We start from the raw sequence: 20,205 nt of genomic DNA on the forward strand, positions 1-20,205 counted from the left end.
ACAGCCTCGTGTCACGGCGAGCGTACTGAGAAGCTGGGACCAAGCCGGCAGCAGCAGCTAATACTCTATTGACGAGAATATCAAGACTAAGGAGAGAAAGAGGAGAGAGAACTAGATACAGCGAGACAGTGTCTCTCTATATACGTATTGCCCTGTGCAAATCCTTTCCTCATCTAGTAACAGCTTAGTCATGTGAGAGGTCTACTGGCCGTAATACCTTGTGCCCATTTTATACCGCCCACAAGAGCAGCGTCCAACCATCCTTAATATCTTTTGAGTCGGGATTGACTTATTTAGTTTCGAGCAATAGTTTGATAACAGCCTCGTATCCATTTTGTGCCACTAACGAAAGCAGCGTCTGACTATCCTTAATATCTTTCGAATTAGGATCGACTTATTTAATTTCGAACAATAGTTTAACGATAGCTTCGTGCCTATATTTTGCCGTTAACGAAAGCGGCGTCTGCCTATGTTTAATATCTTTTAAATCGGGATTGACTTGTTTAGTTTTGAACAATAGTTTGACGATAGCTTTATGCCTATTTCCTGCCGCTAACGAAAGCAGCGTCTGCCTATACTTATCTTTCGAATTGGGATTAACTTGTTTAGTTTTGAACAATAGTTTGACGATAGCTTCGTACCTATATTCTGCTGCCTACGAAAGCAGCGTTTAACTATACTTATCTTTTAAATTAAGATCGATTCGTTTAGTTTTAAGCAATAGTTTAACGATGGCCTTATACTTATTTTATATTACCTATGAAAGCGGTATCTAACTATACTTAATATCTTTCGAGTCGGGATTAATTTGTTTAGTTTTGAGTAATAGTTTAACGATAGCCTCATGCCCATTTTGTACTGCCCACGAAAGCGGTGTCTAACTATCCTTATCTTTTAAGTCGGGATTAACTTGTTTAGTTTCAAGCAATAGTTTAATAATAGCCTTATACCCATTTTATACCGCCTATAAGAGCAGCATCTAACTATACTTAATATCTTTCGAGTTAGCATCGATTTATTTAATTTTAAGCAATAGTTTAACGATAGCCTCGTTTCCAGTTTATGCTGCCCGCTAAAGCAGCATCCAACTATACTTATCTTTAAAATTAGTATCAACTTGTTTAATTTTAAATAATAGCTTAATAATAGCTTTATACCTATTTCGTGCTACCTGCTAAAGCGGTATCTGCCTATATTTATCTTTTAAATTAGGATCAATTCGTTTAGTTTCGAGCAATAGTTTAATAATAGCTTTATACCCATTTTGTACTACCTATAAAAGCAATGTCCAACTATCTTTAATATCTTTTAAATCGGAATTAACTTATTTAGTTTTAAGTAATAGTTTAACGATAGCTTTATTTCTATCCTATACCACCTGCTAGAGCAATGTCTGCCTATACTTAGTATCTTTCAAGTTAGTATCGATTTGTTTAGTTTCAAGTAATAGTTTAATAATAGCTTCGTGCTTATTTTATATTGCCCGCCAGAGCAGCGTCTACCTATATTTATCTTTTAAGTTGGGATCAATTCGTTTAGTTTTAAGCAATAGTTTAATAATAGCTTCGTGCCTATTTTGTACCGCTTACAAGAGTGGTATCCAACCATTTTTAATATCTTTTAAGTTAGGATTAACTTATTTAATTTTGAGTAATAGCTTAACAATAGCTTTATTCCTATCCCGTACCACCCGTTAAAGCGGCGTCTACCTATACTTAATATCTTTCAAGTTAGTATCGACTTATTTAATTTCGAACAATAGCTTAACGATAGCCTTATATCCATTTTATACTGCCTGCTAGAGCAGCGTTTGCCTATATTTATCTTTTAAGTTAGGATCAATTTGTTTAATTTTGAATAATAGCTTAACAATAGCTTCATGCCTATTTTATGCTACCTGCCAAAGCAGCATTTGCTTATATTTATTTTTTAAATCAGGATTGATTTATTTAATTTCAAATAATAGCTTAACGATAGCTTTATACCTATATTCTACCGCTAATAAAAGCAGCGTCTAACTATATTTATCTTTCGAATCAGGATTAATTCGTTTAGTTTTAAGCAATAGTTTAACAATAGCCTCGTTTTTATATTCTACTGCTAACAAAAGTAGCATTTAACTATTCTTATCTTTTAAGTTAGGATTAATTTGTTTAATTTTGAGTAATAGTTTAACGATGGCCTTATGCCTATTTTGTATTACTTATAAAAGTAGCGTCCGACTATCTTTAATATCTTTTAAGTTGGGATCGATTTATTTAGTTTTAAATAATAACTTAATAATAGCTTTATACCTATATTCTGTTGCCCGTTAGAGCAGCGTTCGACTATATTTATCTTTTAAGTTAGGATTAACTTGTTTAGTTTTAAGTAATAGCTTAATGATAGCTTTGTACCTATATTTTGCCGTTTACGAAAGCAGTGTCCAACTATACTTATTTTTTAAGTTAGGATTAATTTGTTTAATTTTAAGTAATAGTTTAACAATAGCCTTATACCTATTTTATGCTGCCTATAAGAGCGGTATTTGATTATATTTAGTATTTTTTAAGTTAGGATTAATTTATTTAATTTTAAGCAATAGTTTAACGACAGCTTCATACTTATTTTATATTGCCCACCAAAGCAGTGTCCGCCCATGCTTATTTTTCGAATTGGGATTAACTTGTTTAGTTTTAAGCAATAGCTTAACAATAGCTTTGTACCTATATCGTATTGTTAATAAAAATAGCATCCAACTATATTTATCTTTTAAATCGGTATTAATTTATTTAATTTTAAATAATAGTTTAACAATAGCTTCGTTCTTATATTTTATTATTAACGAAAGTGGCGTCTAATTATACTTATCTTTTGAATCGGGATTAACTCGTTTAATTTCGAATAATAGCTTAACGATAGCCTTATTCCCATTTTATGCCGTTTACAAAATTAGCGTCTGATTATATTTAGTATCTTTTGAGTTAGGATCGATTTGTTTAGTTTTAAGTAATAGTTTAACGATAGCCTTGTACCTATTTTGTACTGCCTACGAGAGCAGTATTTAACCATCTTTAATATCTTTCGAATCGGGATCAACTTGTTTAGTTTTGAGTAATAACTTGATAACAGCTTCGTGCTTATATTTTGCCGCCTATTAGAGCAGTATCCAACTATCCTTATCTTTTAAATCGGGATTAACTTATTTAATTTTAAATAATAGTTTAATAATAGCTTTATGCTTATTTTATATTGTTTATGAGAGCGGTATCCAATTATTCTTATCTTTTAAGTTGGGATTGACTTGTTTAGTTTTGAGCAATAGTTTAACGATAGCCTTATACCCATTTTGTACCGCCTATAAGAGCGGCGTCTAGTTGCTGCTATCTTTTACATCCGTATTGCAATCCCTAAGTAGACTTGCCACAGCTTTGTTCAAACTGAAAAATGCTACTAGGTATAACCCAGTTATTTACTTTGGCATCCTTTAACTATAACCCCTATATCTATATTTATTTTTAATCAGGAGAACTTAACTTAATACTTTAACTTTGGCTAACTTTTAAAGAAAGGAAATAATAGTCTAATATATTAGTATTTTCCGGCCATAGTATCCCTAATTATTAATAGCATAATTATAGAATAGATGTAATTTATAACGCTTTTTAAACTCTTTATCTATTTTAGAATATCTATTTGTAAAGTTATAATATGAAAGGTAGGTAGTACAGATTGTTGTAATAGAAAGCTATGTATTTGGAAACTATTTGCTTTGAGTACATGTAAAGTAATCCTGTGTAGTATAGTATATTAACTAAATAATGCTGCTTTTTTCGTTAATTGTAATTAGTCCGGCATATAGAAAGATAAGGTCTTTAACGTATGGGAGATTATTTTTATCGAGTTCTAGTTTGTTGATCTTTATTCTAAGTGTATGTTATAGTTCTAGTTTAATTAATTGCCTTTTTGTATAAGTTATCTAAAATAGGATTTGTTTAGTATGCTTTGCCTGCCTAGTAAGTTATCCTTCGATTTATTTTATGGTATTGCTATAAGCAGTGTTGTAAGGGTTTAATCTAGTCTTTAATTCCTTTAATGCTCCCCGTATTTTGTTAATTGTATATTTATTATTTAAAGAGTCGAAATGAAGCCGTATAAGTAGAAACCTAAATAAATTAGCCCTGTCCAGTTTGTTCTTAGTTATATATACATCCCATTTATAGCTTTTGTTATACTTATTGTAATCTTATTTTAAAGGCTGGATTAATTGGTAATAAGTTTTGGGAGCTTAAGTAAACGGTCTTGTAGATATCTATTAATATTGTCTTTAATTGTACGGATTTCTATCGAAATAGCTCCTTTAAATTGGTCCGTAATCTTTGGTATAAATCTTGAAGTTGTAAGAATATTTACTTTTGTTTTTATTTGTAGGTTAAATATTACTAATAGAAACTTTATATAGTACCTATTAAGAGCCTAACACTTGTCGAGTGTGTTAATAATAATAAAAACTTTGGAGTTCTAAACAATAATTAATTTAAGCACTTTAAAGATCTTGTCCAAAGATGGCCGGGTTTGCTTTATTTAATACCGATTATAGAGCTCTTTAAGGCTATGTGGTAAAGAAGGCTGGGTTTATTTTAGCTGCTTTAGTAGATTAGATAATAAGCTTTTAGGAGTTTGCTTGCTTTAACGCTTATAGTTGTAGTAAATATAAGTTACTATAATAGTAATCCTTTTATAAAGCCTTTTCTTGAGGTTGTTTATAATAATTAATGTTAAAATTATTTTTCTAGCCCTAGGGATCTTAGGATAAAATAACGTCTTATTTAACTTTTGTATCCAATTTTGATACTTTTTAGAGTTAATTAGCTATTATCCTATTCCTAGTTGTTGTTTTTTAAGGTAGTCGCTTTATTATGGTCTATAGTTAGTTGTTGTAAGCTAGTTAAGGATTTTGATGTTTTTTTCCTTTTTTAAATAATGCCTTATACGTGTTACATTTTTATTAATGGTAGAGAGGGTACTAGAAACTAGGAGCTCTATTAAAAAGCTGCTTAAAATTAAAGCTTGATAACTTTGGAAATAATTAACTGTGATTGAGTGCGTTTTTAACTGTTTTTTTTCTATTGATGTTACTTTGTTGGATATATTTTAAAAGTTCCTTTATAAATGCTGCAGCAATAGTAGTTGTATGCTTTTGCTAAGTTTTGTTTTTATATGAGTTTGTGTAATTATAGATCCTTTGAATGATAAGATAAGGGAAGTTGTTTATTAATTTAGCTACTTTTATTTTAATATAGAGTATATCTTTTCCTAGATTTCGACGCAGATTATTTCGGAAAGTGGCATTTTTAATAACTTTATTACCGGATGTAATTAGACTGTAGTATATACGTATATTTCGGGGCTTCCTTCGTATAACCTTGGTTTTATTATAATATTGATAACTTTCTTCTTTTTCTTTTTTTTCTTCCTTTTCCTCCTTATCCTTGTTTTCGTCTTTATCTTTGTCCTTTAGTATATACCTATCGGTAGTGTCTGGGGTAGATTTGTTATGCTTATAGCCCGCTTTAAAAAGTATGTCTTGAAGCGTTTTAGATTGTAGGTATTTTAGAGCTAGATTGGGGTACTTCGACGATATTGCAGTTAAATAATAGGGTATTTTTGAACCCTCCAATTTATTTTTTGACCGAAGCTTTGAAACGGTACTTAGTAGTGAGTCGGGGGGTTTGTTTAGCGAGCCGGTTCGAGTAAATTCGCCTCCTTTCTCTTCCTTCCCTAAATTCCATTATATAACTCCGGGATATTGGCCTATTAGGATGCTAACAATAACATTGCTAAGTTTAACTTTAGGGGGAATACTATTACCTATTTTAACTATTAAGCTAAACTTAACGGACGGAAAGGCGTGAACTATATGAGTGGCTACCATTGTAGTAGAGATAATGCCGATCTTGCTAATGGGAAGGCAGGTTATGATAATGTTGTGGTCGCCAATGGATCCTAGAGTATACGTATTAGGGTCGTCGGATAGTTTGGGTAGGTTGGCATGTTCTTGGTCCAGTATAGCAATAGCCGCTGTCTGCTTTTTCGGTAGCGCGTAAACCCATCCTACCGTGTAGTCATTACGGGTTCGAGGCTGGCTAGTCATCTGGGGCTCGTCGAGGGGGGACGATATCGTGTACAATGGAGGGTTCGACAGGGCAGCACTCTCAATCGATTCGAACTAGCTTTCGTCCGCCTAGTTTAGACATCCGCGAGAACGTCTAAGTGAGAATATGAACTTTTGTCGAGGACGATAGGGCGGGGATGAAAAGAGAAGGGGGGGGGGAGAGAATCAATGCTTACATTACTTCTTTCCGCTCAGCCTGCTAGGCTAGACAGCTCACGACATGGGCGCATGGCCACCGCCACATCTGTAAAGACTTGATTGGAGACAGATGTTCTGTTTCCAATGCATGAAGAGATTTCGATGATACCGTAGAGGCAGGCTGTGCGGGGGCCAGGCATTCCTACAGTCGTTGCCATAGTAGCCACCACCCACAGCTACAGGTGTGTCGGTGCTATGGCAGACTTGAATGCATAGGCGAAAGTGACTGACGACAGCGACCTATTGGGTTGCGACAAGACTGACATCCTCACTCCAGGCAGCAATACTACTACTCTACAAAATATATAGTACATAGAGTACATACAGTACTGTTCAGGAGATTGTTGGTTTCCTTTACATCTTCACATGTGTGTGACTGGGTGACTGGGTGACTGGCCTAGCAGGTTGGCCCGCCCCCAAAACCAACAACCTCCTTTCAGTGAAAGAGCTCCCTAGGCTGACCTGCCTAACCTTGGCACTCGCCTCACTAACCTCACTAAACCTCACTAAAACCTAGGCAGTCTAAGTCCCCTGAATCTTCCAAACCCAATACCCCAAATACCCCAAATACCCCGTACCGGATAGCCCGGCGTAGCGCACTCGCCTTTTCGGGTCGGCCATGTCTAGAAGAGATCGAACAGTTGGAGTTTCCCATGGACTCGGCAAAAACCTACAAGGACCTCTTGAATTCTTTAAGCACAGCACATCTGGTACAAGCCACATGGTCGGCCAAGATCTGTAGTCGAATCGAGCCTGGACGCCTTTACGCCTAGCGGAAACGCACGTCGCAGTGGTGTAACCAGAGATGAAATGTACTCCAACTGGCTAGCACACGCTTGTCGCGCCATAAGCCCAAGTACAAAGTCGATTGCTCTGTAGAAGTAGCAACCCCTAGGTTATGATAATAGTAATAGAATAAGTAGTAGACATACTACAATAATGTTGCAGGGTCTTCATTGAAGGTGAGGAAGTCATGATGTTGCCGTAGTACATCTGTCGCTAGAATGCGCGTGGGACGTTTGTAGGGCTGAACCGCGGGGATGCTAAAGCAGAGCTCACGCTACAGGGGCAACAAGACGAAAGTTGTCAGATATAAGCGATGGCATGCAATTGGGTTCAATGTGTTGTCTTGATTGATGTTGTCAGAATAAGCGAGCCAGTCAATTGAGGGTGTAAATCGTTGTATTGTTGTTAAGAGCGCGTCTTGCTGTCTCTCTGAGATGTGTACTAATAAATAGCGTGGCGGGTTCACAGGGGTTGAGCAGTCCCTGCTCACCCCCTGACGTATTAGCCCGCGGTAATCCATCTAAATTAACCCTCAATTCTGACAGGTGGCTGGTGGTGTCGACGCTTGAAAACTGTGGGCTACCACCCAGGCATCACTAGCGCAGTTTCTCAGCATGGGCGGCTCCGGGAAGCTCTGCCGGGCTCCTATAACTGAGCCTCAACAGGGCTCTTCAACACCTAGGTAGCTCTGCCCCTCTCCTTAATTAGGTCCTAATAGCGCGTGGCTGCCAGAGGGAACTGTCATCATTAATCCGAGCGACGCTCATGCAATCAATAATGCTATATACATGCAAGTTTTAAAAGAGGTTCGGTCAAACACTTCCATCCACACCTTCGAGGCAGACGCCGCTTCGCTTTCTAGACACTATGCGCATCATGCAGCAACAGGTGATGGGGCAGCGGTGCCCTGGCATAAACAAACGCATATGATCCGCTACCGGTCCATCATACTCTAGATACTACAACAAGTCTATGACAGCAAAAGATAAATAGTCGTTTCCTTCTCATATGCACCCTCTAACACATTGTTGCACTACCTACGAACCAAAGTTGCAGTTCAGAATCAGTAGAATATGCAATCAACGGGGTTAAGTGAGCATGTATTAATTGACCTATAAAATTTTACGGAAGCCCCAAGTTGCTGGAATCCCGGTTGCCTTGCATATAGGTAGAATAGCACAGCTCTTCCCATGCTTTCTATGTCTCTCATCCAGTGGGTTCCCTGCAAGCGACAAGCGTGGCATAGATTTTGACCATGATCCTGCTTAATCCTTTGGCTTCCAACCTTGCACGCTTGAATTACCGGGACCAGAACGTCGGCCACGTTTCCGTTGAACCTCTGGATCCATTCGTCGCGAGGATCGTCCGTCTCGGCCCACCAGGTAGCCGGTTTTGTTAGATCTAGACCATCGATACGAACCGTCAGTGGTTCCATGATGCTCTCGACCAGAGGCTCACCAGAGTTTGGCGACGGGCGTCGAGGTGCCAGTTCCCACATAGTCTTAAGCGCGACTTGTTGACTCATGGCAGCAGCGAACAAACGACCGAGCATGAGTGGCTTGTTTTGGATGCTCGACTCTAGGGCGGAACCGAGGGCGTGGAACTTGCGGTCTGTTGCTTTTCCGTCGAGAAGTTCTGGAGCATGGGGCTTGTGAACGACTGTCGCGTCATAGCAGACCTCGAAATCGTATGACTTTAGTACGCGGTCCATGGCTACTAGATCGGCGCGATTAAGAGGGTAGGGGAGCGTTAAGTCGGATAGAGACTGTCCTGTAATTGATCGATGGTGAGCATGATTTTTGTTAGTGAGGCCATGGGAAAGGAGGGGAGCTAACCAGACTGCCTCGGCTACGACGATTCCCTAAAGTCGTCTTGGTGATGGGCATGGGACCCGTAGCATCGCGCAATCACTCTCGCAGTAGATCGTTCGGCATGACGAGCATTGACGACCAGCTTGGATGTAGCACGTGCCGGGCATGGGTCACACTGTAGGTAGTAGGCATTTTGGCGGGCGGCAGGTAAGATGAGGCGATGAAGTGATGCAGCGAGATGGGCCGATGCTGTGAGTAAGTAGACAATCCGACTACGACTGGGTGAACTGCTGGCACAGGTAGCCAGGCTGACCTGATGATGGCTGAAGGTTGACGTGGTAAAAGTGTAGATGGCTTGGTGGGTGGGAGGGTTAAGTGGGCGAGTGCACGCTACGCCGGGCTATCCGGTATGGGGTATGGGGTATGGGGTATGGGTATTGAGTTTGGAAGATTTAGGGGACTAGACTGCCTTGGTTTAGTGAGCAGACCCTACCCGCCCGCCCGCCTCCTAGTCTGTGGTAGTGGCCCACCGTCAACCCCGCATGTGGTGCAGAGCGGATGGATGCACCAGTGCCTTCGAGTTCCGTGTAAGAGCAACAAACAACCACGGGTGTGAAACGAACCCAGCTCTGTACCAACCACCTTAGCATCTATCACGGCAGACTCTGTTTGCAGATACAGACCGCCCACCCGTCTAATATTAGATTTCAGCGCGACCTTCCTCAAGATGACACCCATACCTGACATCGGCTTTAGCAGCGACGATACGCGCTTTGAGTCGCGCCGACATACGTTTTAAAACCAAACTAGACGTGAGCGAATGCGCATTGCCTTCTCCCAGGCGACCAGATAACGATCAGCCTACCACTGACCTCTCATCTACACGATCCGACACCTGCCACTCCGAACCTGTTCTCGAGTTCCCCCAGCTCCCCTCGACCAGTTCGGATCTCGGATCCGAGGTAGAGATTTGGTCTACGGACGAGGAAGACAGCTCTGATAAAGAGAGTGTTCAAGAACAGCCTTTCCTGTTTACGATAGACGCCGTAAGGTATAATCGATGCTTAAATATACATATAAATGCAACCTTTCCTAGGCAACTAGAGAAACTCGCCATGGTTCAACGGAGACAAAATGCTTCTGTGGTATAATGTCCCTCCTGCCAGTCCCTGACCGCCTCACCACTCATCAAATCGTACACATAGCACTCGCCGATAAAGCGATAGAGATCCCCAATAGGCCGCAGCACCATTGGCGTCGCTCCTCCGAAGATGTGGAAAGAAATCAAAAGGGCACATTTGGACCTTGGAGACAAGCGAAGAAGCGTGGTTGAAAAGTGACACCTCGAGGCAGTTCAAAAGAGCCTCCTCTGGCCAAAATTGGCATTGTTGCCAAAAGAAATTAGACCTAGAAACGTTCCTTATTCAAGTCCGCCTTTCAGATTCTACATAAATGGTATGTATCATCCTACATTCTATGAGCGTTCCCTATAGCATAGTACCGGTGTGTAGGTCTGCGGGGTTCGTCTTTTTTACACCGGTACCCTTTAGGATCTACATTGACTTATGGGTATACAAGGTACTGGCTTTCTCTGGACATCTAGTGGCGCTGAATGCTGCAAGTTAATTGGGAGGGGCGGACTGGTGTTTGTAGGCTTAGAAACAGGCGGTAATATCCCATACTACTTGTATCGGGCACTATATCCGTTTCCCTAGTATATCATCTACATAATCGGCCATAGAGCGTGCAACAAGACGAGAATTTATTTCAAGCCTCTTCTAGTAACATGGCTGAGTTTTCGAGAAAACTAGGACAAGGCAACTCGCTTAAAACCGAGTATACCTTCTGCTCCACCTCAAGTAGAGGTTTCAGCTGGATGTGGGAATATCTCGCCTTAATATTGAGTTTCCTTGCTACTGCCGCGCTGATCGCTTTTCTCGCTGCCTAGCTCTCGGTATATTTCTTCCTCGCCCTTTAATGCTCTGGGGTCTTCCCGGTTCTCTTCGAGCTTAATAGCAACCTTATTACCATTGCGTATATCAGTTCCTTTACTAGTTAGCCTTGGGACTAAAAGTTGGGCAGTTGGGTTAATGGACCAGAAAAGACCTTGCCGAAGCCTCCTTCACCGATCTTGTAATCAATGCGGTATCTATTATCAATAAGAATATCCTAGGTAAGCCTAAGGTAAGTATATATAATACAAAGCATAGCAGAGGATATTTACCTTCATCTTATATAATTTATTAATAATAACAGTTAAGCTTAAGTAATAAAGGGTTCAAGTTTTAATTACTATAATAGAAGTGGGCAGCGGGCTGCTTATATTTAATTTAGAATTTCTTTGTTTTATTTGTAGATATTTATATGTATAAGTGATACTTTATGTTTCTGCGTTTGAGGTTTCTAGGTTTTCTATGGTTTAATTTGATTCGCTTTCTTTATAGCTGAAACATCTGCCGCAAAAGGTAAAACGGGAAGTGGAAAAAAACAACGCAAACAGCTAAACCCGGTAAATAGAACTGTAGACTTATTAACAAAGTAGAGAAGAGACAAAGGGGGTTATAGCTTCTTTATAAGTTAAAACATCACCATTCACTAATTGTTAGAAAAGTGACACACTAGCTAAATCTATACTATAATAACTCATATAAGTACTAGCAACCGTTCGTCCAAATGTCTTTACCAAAAAACAACCCTCATCGTCTACAAGAGAAAGAGAGACCCGCCTATCCGACTCAGCTACCGCCCGCATTTTGGGACAAACTATCGGAAGTTCCTCTAACTAAAAACGCCTTACGAGAGCTGGAAAGAAGGACTCACCGACCTGGTACACAACCTCTTACGGCGCAGTGTTTCAACTATTGTAGCCCACCGGAAAGAGAACGGATCAAACGCTTTGCGAGGATAGGAGGTCCTGACCTATCCGATCTACGAGGAGTGGGTTAGACTTTTATCTGCTTCCCCTAACCCAGAATCTAATATACTTGGTTGGCTAGTACCGGTACGAGCCTAGCATTGTGCTCGAGTTAGGCATGAGTGATAGTACACAGTCTCATCTCGGCCGTCGAAAACGTGGCTCGGCCTCCGCTTTAGAAAGCCCCCTTATGCTACCACTAACTAGCACTAAAAAGACTAGCCCGTACGATCGCGCCTTTCGACAGCACCTTATCAACCATGGGATTTATCCTAATAGATACAAATATCCTAACGGACAAGCACCTCTGCCACCAGCAAACATGGAGGAGATTATACAAGTGATAGCACGGCTCCGATACCTTGATGCCGAACTTGTTAGCGAGGAAAGCGACGAGTTCGCTCCGATACATGTCCGGTCGTTCGGTTAGTATGTCACGAAGAGCGTTACGCATTGATTGGGTGATGCTACTACGGCGGCGGACGGAGGGGGTCTTTGTCGCGTTGGACGTTTGGGACCTCTCTATTTCGAGCCGAATTCTCTGAACCGCGCGAATACTACAGGAGGCTTCGGATGCGATTATCTTGTTTCGGAATCCTATTTTGATCATCGATCTAACGAGATCACGCTGTACAGGATGTAGCTGGGGCGGCATGGTTATATTTATAATAGAGAAGAAGAGAGGAAGATGAGAGGTCGTGGATAGATGGACGAGCGTGGATGGCACAGGTAACTAGGTAAGTTAAGTTAGGTTAGTGGGCCTCCCTAGCAGTGGAGGCCTAGGGATATCCTAGATGGGTTATAGTCCGCTTCCAACGCTTCGAATTACCCTACCTACCTATCGCCATCCCCAAACGTACAGAGGGATAAGAACAAAACAAAGAAAAATAACAAGCGAAAGAAGCCTAGCATGCGTCTATGATGCCCTATATTCTATACGTAGGGCCTATTGGCTTACGGCTGAGCCCCCATGGTCAAAATACCCCGCTCTCACAGCCTCACGAGTCCTGACCGATCAGAGTGCATCTTTTCACACCCGTAGAGATGATGCCAGTTTCATCCGACGCAACACAGCTTCGCGGCTATCTGCGCTCTTTCTGCTTTGGCAAGCAATAACAGTCCAAACTTCTCGACCTCGGGGTTGCACGATGCGGTTGCTACAACGCGACAATGCAGGCAATTACAGCCTGACCCCGGACTTGACTCCCGACCAAATTCCTCCGTACGCGATCCTTTCCCACATATGGGGACCCGACGAGGTAGTCTTTACAGATATAGCGAATCCATAAGATTAGTGGCATTAGAAGGCTGGTTATGCTAAGATTTAATTCTGTACTAAGTAAGCGAGATAAAACGGGCTGCGATACTTTTGGGTTAATACCTGTTGTATTAATAAATTAAACAATATTAAGCTCTAGATGGCTATTAATAGTATGTTTCGGTGGTATTGCGATGCGAAGATATATTACATTTACCTTTTAGATATTTCTAGCTTTACGGCAATTAGTACGTAAGGCTGTATAGCAACCTAGGAAATGGCATTTTAGGATAGCAGATGGTTTATTTGTAGATAGATACTTTAAAAATTTATTATTCCTAATAAAGTCGAGTTTTACTCCAAAGAAGGAATTTAATTAAGCGATAAGCAATCTTTAGAGTATTAATTATATAATATTATATGTATTCCTGTAAAAGCTTTCCGCAGGGCTCCTTTATCTAACTTTATAATTGTAAAATAAGAAGTATAAGCTTATAGCTACTAAATAAAGTATAAGGAGGATATGGTATATTTACTCTTTGGTATATTTAACGTTTATATATTGTTAATTTACGGTAAAGAATAGTAGAATGCGTAAAAGTAATTATAAAAGGAGGTTAAAAAGGCTATTAAAGGTAAATATTATATTAAAATGTTATATTTTTATAATGAGCTTAAAGTTAATAAGAATAGGAGTTCGATATATTAACTTTTTTATTACTTTTAGCCTGTCCGACATTTCCGAGATGTAACACTTTGTTGCTAAAACCGGAGAATTAATAGAAATGCGGGAGGTACTGGTGTCGGATGGGAGCCGTCGTATCGTGGTCCTCTACGGCTTCGGCAGTATTAGTAAGATACAGATTATTATTATATATATAAAGCAATATAGAGACGAATATTCCGCTATATTCTAATTAAATATTAAAGATGAAACATTTATTTAACAAAGCTTTACTAACGTAGCGAGGCAGATATTATTGCTGTATCTTAACGCTTACTACCTAAAGGCGTTAGATCTATAACAGGATTAGAATAAGATAGTTAAAGCTATTAAAAATTAGCTTAGCCTACCAGGTAATATTAGGTGGCTTCTTATATATAATAATTATAATAATCCAAAGCTTAATAACGATATAAATAATATAGGAATCAATATTAATTAGTTTATTCCTAAAGCGTATTAAGGTTCGATTATCGTTATAATGTAATTATTGCAAGTTAATCTAGGGCATCGAATTCAGGTTAAAAAGCTGGAGTTATTACAAAACAGTCTTAAAATCCTTGCGAAGACTTTAAGCTATAATGGTCTTAATATAGATATAAGTGCAAAAAGACTTATAGAAAAGCTTAATGGACTTTCTTTTACCCTTGTTATAGCTGGTATATATTTATAGCATATTCCAATTAATTTTACCAATTACTTTCGCCTTTATAAAGAATTATAGGTACAACTTCATACAAATATGCCAAACCTTAGCTTATACTAAAACCATATACTCTGCTTAACATAACAGCTTTCATACGTACAAGTTTAAAAATAATGTCCACTTACCGCTTATTTGCTCCAATGGTAAGCATATTTTAATAATAAAAACATTTGGTTTAAATTACTCTAAGCTGATAATATGGAAGGTCCATTATAGATATATAAGCTAGCTAAAGAACTGAACTTTAACCAAACGATTAATATGTTGTATAATTATGGGTTTATCGAACTGTACATCTCGGCTTCGGATTTGGTTGGATCAATAGGATATAGTATACATATCTATATACACTTTTAAACCGTTTCCGTACTAAATAAGGACCTAGAAGATAATTTAGCTCGAATGACGGTAGTTTATATAGCTACAAGAGCTCCATTATAAAATAAGCATCAGTTTTGGTTGCTTTAAAATAGGCTTTCGTCTTATACTGCAAAATGCTCTATTATAAGATTAGACAGCGATGACGGCATAGAATGGGCGTTTCATAATCTCGGGGCCCTCTATAAATCCTAAGGCAAGCTGGCAGAAGCTGAGGCGATGTATACGCAGGCGCTGCGAAGCAAAGAGAAGGCGTAGGGCCTGGAGCACACATCGACGCTCGAGACGGTTAACAACCTCGGAGCCCTCTATTCCAACCAAGGCAAGCTGGACGAAGCTAAAACGATATATACGCGAGCACTGCGAGGCAAAGAGAAGGCGATCGGCCCCTAGAATATTATAAGCTATTAACTAACAATTAATACATTATAGAACTTAGGATTCTTATTATCCGCTTAGGGCAAGCAAAACGAAGCTAAAATTTTAGTAAGACGAACTTATATTAACCTTAAAGTATTACTTGGCCCTTCGCATAAAGACGTTTAGTTACTAAAGAATGCTCTTTGAAACATGATTCAGCCATAACAAGGTAAGTTGATGCTGCTTACTTTTACCACCCTGAAAACAATTACTAATAAATGGTATTCCAACACTACATAGGACCTTAAAAGATTTGACGGCGAGATATGGTGAAGCACTATTTGATAAACTTGCTTGGGAAAATAGACACTAAGAAAGCTATAACCACATAGATCTTTATATAGATATAGGAAACCTTCGATCTTTATTCCTTTATTTCTACTACCTTTGTTAAAGAGGGTTGTAGGGGAGTAGGTGAATTTATAGTCTGCACTGCCTCTGTCTTGTACATCTATACCGCCATGTTTAAAAACAAGTCTTCTGTTTTAGAATCTCTTATACTGTACTGTAACCAAGGCTGGCTGACCAAGTATAGAGTCGATTATAAATCTGAAATTTAGTTTCATTTAAATGCAATTAAGTTTGTTTATAGTTTCTGCAAAATATGTTTGTAACTTTAAGAGAGGATTATGTATTTGCATATATGGTATATATTTTATATAGGTAATCAGACCTGTAACTGCAGCTGGTTTATTAACAGAGGGTTTAATTTAGCACTTTTGGCATGATTATTTCATTGATGATAATACTTGCACATATAAGGCACTTGTTATGCTAAGCTAAAGGTGTCTAGAATTTAACCTTGCTATAATAGTTATATAACCAAATCCGCAATACCTATTTCGTTTTCTACTATAATATTATAACATTGTTTATAAGATTAGATCTGCTGGAAACCCGTTTTCATCTGTGTTTAAACATATAAAATCATCCTCGTGGGTAAGACACTGCTCTACACTCATACCTCGGCCATCTTTGTCATATAAAAACCAATCTTGTTCTGGGTTATCATCTCGCACCTGTTCTATAGCGTCGATAACAGAACAACGCCGGCATTCTTTAACATCTTCCCACTCTCCGTCTCGTCGCATAAGAATCATCATTTTTCGACTGTCTTGTAGAAGGGCCGGTTGGCTTGTATCCTGTAACTCCAATCTGGGAGGGCCCGAGACAAAGGTGGTAAGGGCTGAGCTTCTGCCCACCAGTGGTGTCTCTGGAGAAATATTTTTAGGCGCCTTATTTTTCTTGTTTGACTGGCGTATCCGGATCCGGCGCCGTGATTTATGCCGAGGTATTATTGTCTTACGACGTACAGCCACCGGCCGATCTCTCATCTCACGCTCTTGAACAGGAGCCGGCGCGGAAACCTCTCTAGTAGGGTCAGGGTTATTTGTATTTTGACCTGTCTCGTCGTCCACATCCGACATTTGCCAATCTTGTGTATTAGCGTCCTGGTTAGAGCCCCCATCCCCATTCACATCTGGCATTTGCTGATCCTGTGCATCGGTGCCCCTGCTATTCACGCCATGCTGTTCGGTATAGTCAGTATGGCCGGTATTCTGCTCATCATCACGCCCGCCCCAAAACGCGTGAAACACGGATCTCCGGACGAATAGAGACGTGATATCGGCGTCCTTCTGTAGACGACTGGTAAAGTTATCCAAGGTGATATAGAGCCGGTCGTTGGAATAGGCTTTCGAATACTGGCGACCACATCGTCTCTTGATCGGCTCCCCTACATGTGAGGTAGTAAGTGCCAAACAGGTATCTTTATACATGGCTGGCTGTGCCTGGTTAAAGCATCTAACCATGGTAGCTATCAAGCTGTCCAAGTTCTGTCCATAGTCAAACTGCTGTAGAGGTCGGGCATCGAGCAACGCCCTCCTCGCCATTTCTCGATCCGAATCTAGGGAACATAAACGGACGATCTCGTCCGAACTAAACCCTAATTCTCGGGCTCGGTGTGCTAATTGATGCCAGGCTCTTTGATCATACGGACGTGTCTTCGGGTCCTTCTCATCGTCTTCCTTTAAAGGATCCTCGCCCGAGAGTTCTACGAGGTTCTGCATAATAGCAAGGTAGAGAACTTTCATACTATCCAGAAAGTGTGCTGCGTGATCCGGCTTCGTATCGGACTTATATGCACTAGAAACTATTGTTTGAACAGAAACAGGGAGTCGGTTCTTTCCCAAGATAAGCTGCTTCATAACACTCGTACATTGTCGCAAGTATTTAAAGTCTTGCTGTAATGTATGAATTGTCGGAATCAAATAGTTGACCTGCCGCAGTCTTTGCAGAATTCTCTCCTTCTCAAGATCATCGGTAACGTCTCTGAATATCGCATTCGTCCGCAGTGCATTCGAAACGTAAAAATCGTCGGAATAAGATATGCCCGGGACGCGGAGCTCGAGTTCAGAAACTGTATCGCTGTCCACGAGTTCAAGCGCGGCCGCGGACCCCATTATATAGCACCATGTGTCGTATATATGCTTGAGATAGTGGACGACTTCCTAGGAAGTCGCGAGTCAGCGACCGAATGCCCATAATGTCAAGGGAGGTGGGTCGGCGCAGGGGGTGGTCTTAGGGTAGATTTGGGACAGAGCACACCTCTACCGCGTTTTCTGCCATGATCTTCTTCCAGATGGCCAGCTGAAGCCCAGAACGTAGGCCCGGGATCTGCAATACGAGCCCGAGAGCAGGTCCGAGTCCCGGATGCTTGAGTAATCTCCGTAGTATTTCGGGTTTGCTCTTGCTAAGCCTTGTCCACCATCGATTCGCGTCGATTGAGCCTGGAGGGTAACTACGTATCTTCACCACTATATGCCCGTCTGAGAACTGGCCTTCGTTGGCGAAACTCTCAGCCAGCAGCTGGACGGCCTTTGGCGAAAGATCTAAAGGGTCAGCACCGGCTCAGCCCCTTGGTCAGATTTAGCAGCATGACCTACCTACGTACAGCTTGACCGTCCACCAAGGAGACAGGTGTCTCGATCGGCGAAGCGCCTCGACGCGGTGCTTCCCGTGAAGACAGCTGACGTGCGTACCCTTGGGAAGGCGGAGGACGGGTGGCTCGGAGCCGCGTAGATCAGCCGTACTCAGATTGGAGTGCCGCAGCGCTGCCGAGAGCAAGTTGGCGGTGATGTTGCCGGGAATGGCATGGCTGTCGCTCAAGCGATCGCATCCTTCTCGCTTGAAGATGTCGACAAGGCGGTTGGTCTTTTCCTTGTTCATCTCCCCTTCTGGGTCGAAGAAGAGACAGTCCGAGGCGATCTTTGCAGTGCCTTGGAACTTGGACAATATCTCGGCGTTGAGCTGCCGTGACCGAGCCTCCAGGTCAAAGTACGCCATGATGAGTTGCGCATCTCGAATCTTGTGCATCCACTAGGAGATGCCTCTTCCACTATATTTCTCTTGAGCGGCGCTGAACATGGATGGCCCTCGAACACCCATCATGGTGTGTCTGGAAACGGCCACCCTCGGCTGCTGTCTATTTTTATACTCATCTCCATCTTTCTTCTCTGCCCCGTTCGGAAGAAGATACTACTAGTATAGGACAACACCCCAACTTGAGCTGGACTTTTTAAAATTGCAATTGTTTTTATTGTTCATCCCCAATACGAAATGTCGGCTGCTAACCGGCATACACTTTTCCTTGACGATGCTGTATCGGATGGTGAGCTAGAGTTAGTTGTTGCCAAGCCAACGCCACCGATAAGCCATCCCCCAACGAACCGTACGCTAAAGCGACGACGTGTGATTGGCCGAGAGACCCAAGAAGACGACGGTGCTACCGAGGCCAAATCAGTGTCGTTGTCGGCGTCGTCTTCGTCGACCCGCAGTCGATTTCCCATTAAACATGTGGACCACAGCAGTCACATGCCTCTCGTTCCTGTACTTACCGGATCCCCATGGAACCACTACCAGAGGAGATATGGTGTAAAATATGGCCATTCGTTTAGCATCATCACTTCCCGTAACGCACCGTGCCAGAGCTTCATGATCCACACCATCTCTGGAAGCGATGCCGAGGAACGCATTCAGACCATTCGCCAACTACGCCACCCCAACCTGACAGAGAATGTCGAGGTGTACACGTCCTCGGATCCGGGCTATTCCGTGATTTCGGAATTCATGCCCACGTCTCTGCTGCACCTCTGCCGCGCTCCCATTTATCCCAACGAACCCCAGCTCAGTTCCATCCTGTATCAAGTAAGTGTTCTGGCATTTTCACGTAGCTTTTGGTCCCTACTCATACCCTTTGAGGTCCTTACGGGTCTAGAGTTCCTCCTTGATTGCGGCCTTTGTTACGAACAACTGTCTTGTGTCAATGTGTTCGTCAACTTTGCAGGCGAGGTCAAGATCGGCGATATCGAGAAATGTAGGCGATCAGGCGATATGGCAGCGCTCGCAACGTCGTTCGGAAGACTGACGATGAAGTTGATGGATAAAGAGAGGGTCGAAACGGCATCTTTCGGCCTGAAACACCCAGATAGGTGGTCTAACGAAGCCATCGATCTGTTTACTTCAATCACGACGACATTTAATGTCAAAAAGCTATTAGCTCATGCTTTCTTCCTAAAGAAGAATCAGGAGGAGCTGGTATGGCTGATTCCATTTGTGCTAATCTCTGCAAGTTATAATAGAGAATAGAAAGTGTTGTTAGGAGATAGAGGAAGTTATGTACTAGATAGTTATCTATGTTTATTCATTACTCGGCTACTTGTGTTTTTTGCTCCTGCTTGATACCAACTCGCTAAAGAAACAATAGCTATTCTTTTCTTAACTGCTGCCCAATATGCTTGATTAACAATAGATGAAAAAGAAAGCATGAGTAAAATATAGGGCAGAAGGGTCCTTGT

The 20,205-nt window shown here is 41.1% G+C and overlaps 6 protein-coding genes across 6 annotated transcripts; 3 read left to right on the top strand and 3 right to left on the bottom strand.

Moving 5' to 3' along the window:
• Nucleotides 1-5,347: 5,347 nt before the first annotated feature.
• Nucleotides 5,348-6,306, bottom strand: F5B22DRAFT_587804 (uncharacterized protein). Its single transcript, XM_047973622.1, has one exon. The coding sequence runs from the start codon at nucleotides 6,131-6,133 to the stop codon at nucleotides 5,771-5,773; it is 363 nt and encodes a 120-aa protein (XP_047835161.1). The 5' UTR covers nucleotides 6,134-6,306; the 3' UTR covers nucleotides 5,348-5,770.
• A 1,288-nt stretch (nucleotides 6,307-7,594) lies between these two features.
• F5B22DRAFT_587808 (uncharacterized protein) lies at nucleotides 7,595-9,370 on the bottom strand. Its single transcript, XM_047973623.1, has 2 exons — nucleotides 8,974-9,370; nucleotides 7,595-8,908 (listed from the first exon to the last, which is right to left on the bottom strand). Exon 2 carries the CDS (start codon nucleotides 8,847-8,849, stop codon nucleotides 8,202-8,204), a length of 648 nt encoding a protein of 215 aa, XP_047835162.1. The 5' UTR covers nucleotides 8,850-8,908; nucleotides 8,974-9,370; the 3' UTR covers nucleotides 7,595-8,201.
• A 2,185-nt stretch (nucleotides 9,371-11,555) lies between these two features.
• F5B22DRAFT_254711 (uncharacterized protein) lies at nucleotides 11,556-12,475 on the top strand. Its single transcript, XM_047970030.1, has 2 exons — nucleotides 11,556-11,886; nucleotides 11,946-12,475. Exons 1-2 carry the CDS (start codon nucleotides 11,623-11,625, stop codon nucleotides 12,291-12,293), a joined length of 612 nt encoding a protein of 203 aa, XP_047835163.1. The 5' UTR covers nucleotides 11,556-11,622; the 3' UTR covers nucleotides 12,294-12,475.
• F5B22DRAFT_254720 (uncharacterized protein) lies at nucleotides 12,476-13,509 on the top strand. Its single transcript, XM_047970031.1, has 2 exons — nucleotides 12,476-13,202; nucleotides 13,276-13,509. Exon 1 carries the CDS (start codon nucleotides 12,658-12,660, stop codon nucleotides 13,150-13,152), a length of 495 nt encoding a protein of 164 aa, XP_047835164.1. The 5' UTR covers nucleotides 12,476-12,657; the 3' UTR covers nucleotides 13,153-13,202; nucleotides 13,276-13,509.
• A 2,712-nt stretch (nucleotides 13,510-16,221) lies between these two features.
• On the bottom strand, nucleotides 16,222-18,694 carry F5B22DRAFT_633212 (uncharacterized protein; the record flags this gene model as incomplete). Its single annotated transcript, XM_047976807.1, has 3 exons — nucleotides 16,222-17,859; nucleotides 17,957-18,258; nucleotides 18,295-18,694. The coding sequence occupies 3 exons, from the start codon at nucleotides 18,692-18,694 to the stop codon at nucleotides 16,222-16,224; spliced, it is 2,340 nt and encodes a 779-aa protein (XP_047835165.1).
• A 528-nt stretch (nucleotides 18,695-19,222) lies between these two features.
• F5B22DRAFT_633213 (uncharacterized protein) lies at nucleotides 19,223-19,996 on the top strand (the record flags this gene model as incomplete). The annotated part of the gene is made up of 2 exons (XM_047976808.1): nucleotides 19,223-19,555; nucleotides 19,610-19,996. 2 exons carry the CDS (start codon nucleotides 19,223-19,225, stop codon nucleotides 19,994-19,996), a joined length of 720 nt encoding a protein of 239 aa, XP_047835166.1.
• Between the last annotated feature and the right edge of the window lie 209 nt (nucleotides 19,997-20,205).

Source organism: Xylaria bambusicola, assembly GCF_022495145.1.
Source record: "Xylaria bambusicola strain CBS 139988 unplaced genomic scaffold F5B22scaffold_3, whole genome shotgun sequence".
In the NCBI taxonomy this organism is placed as follows: Eukaryota; Fungi; Ascomycota; class Sordariomycetes; order Xylariales; family Xylariaceae; genus Xylaria; species Xylaria bambusicola.

Excerpts from the sequence above, each read along its gene's own strand:
- F5B22DRAFT_587804 (XM_047973622.1), bottom strand. The coding sequence starts at position 6,133 with ATGACTAGCCAGCCTCGAACCCGTAATGACTACACGGTAGGATGGGTT.
- F5B22DRAFT_587808 (XM_047973623.1), bottom strand. The coding sequence starts at position 8,849 with ATGGACCGCGTACTAAAGTCATACGATTTCGAGGTCTGCTATGACGCG.
- F5B22DRAFT_254711 (XM_047970030.1), top strand. The coding sequence starts at position 11,623 with ATGTCTTTACCAAAAAACAACCCTCATCGTCTACAAGAGAAAGAGAGA. Across the intron at positions 11,887-11,945 it reads ACCTATCCGATCTACGAGGA|TACCGGTACGAGCCTAGCAT; the intron begins GTGGGTTAGACT and ends TTGGTTGGCTAG.
- F5B22DRAFT_254720 (XM_047970031.1), top strand. The coding sequence starts at position 12,658 with ATGGGTTATAGTCCGCTTCCAACGCTTCGAATTACCCTACCTACCTAT.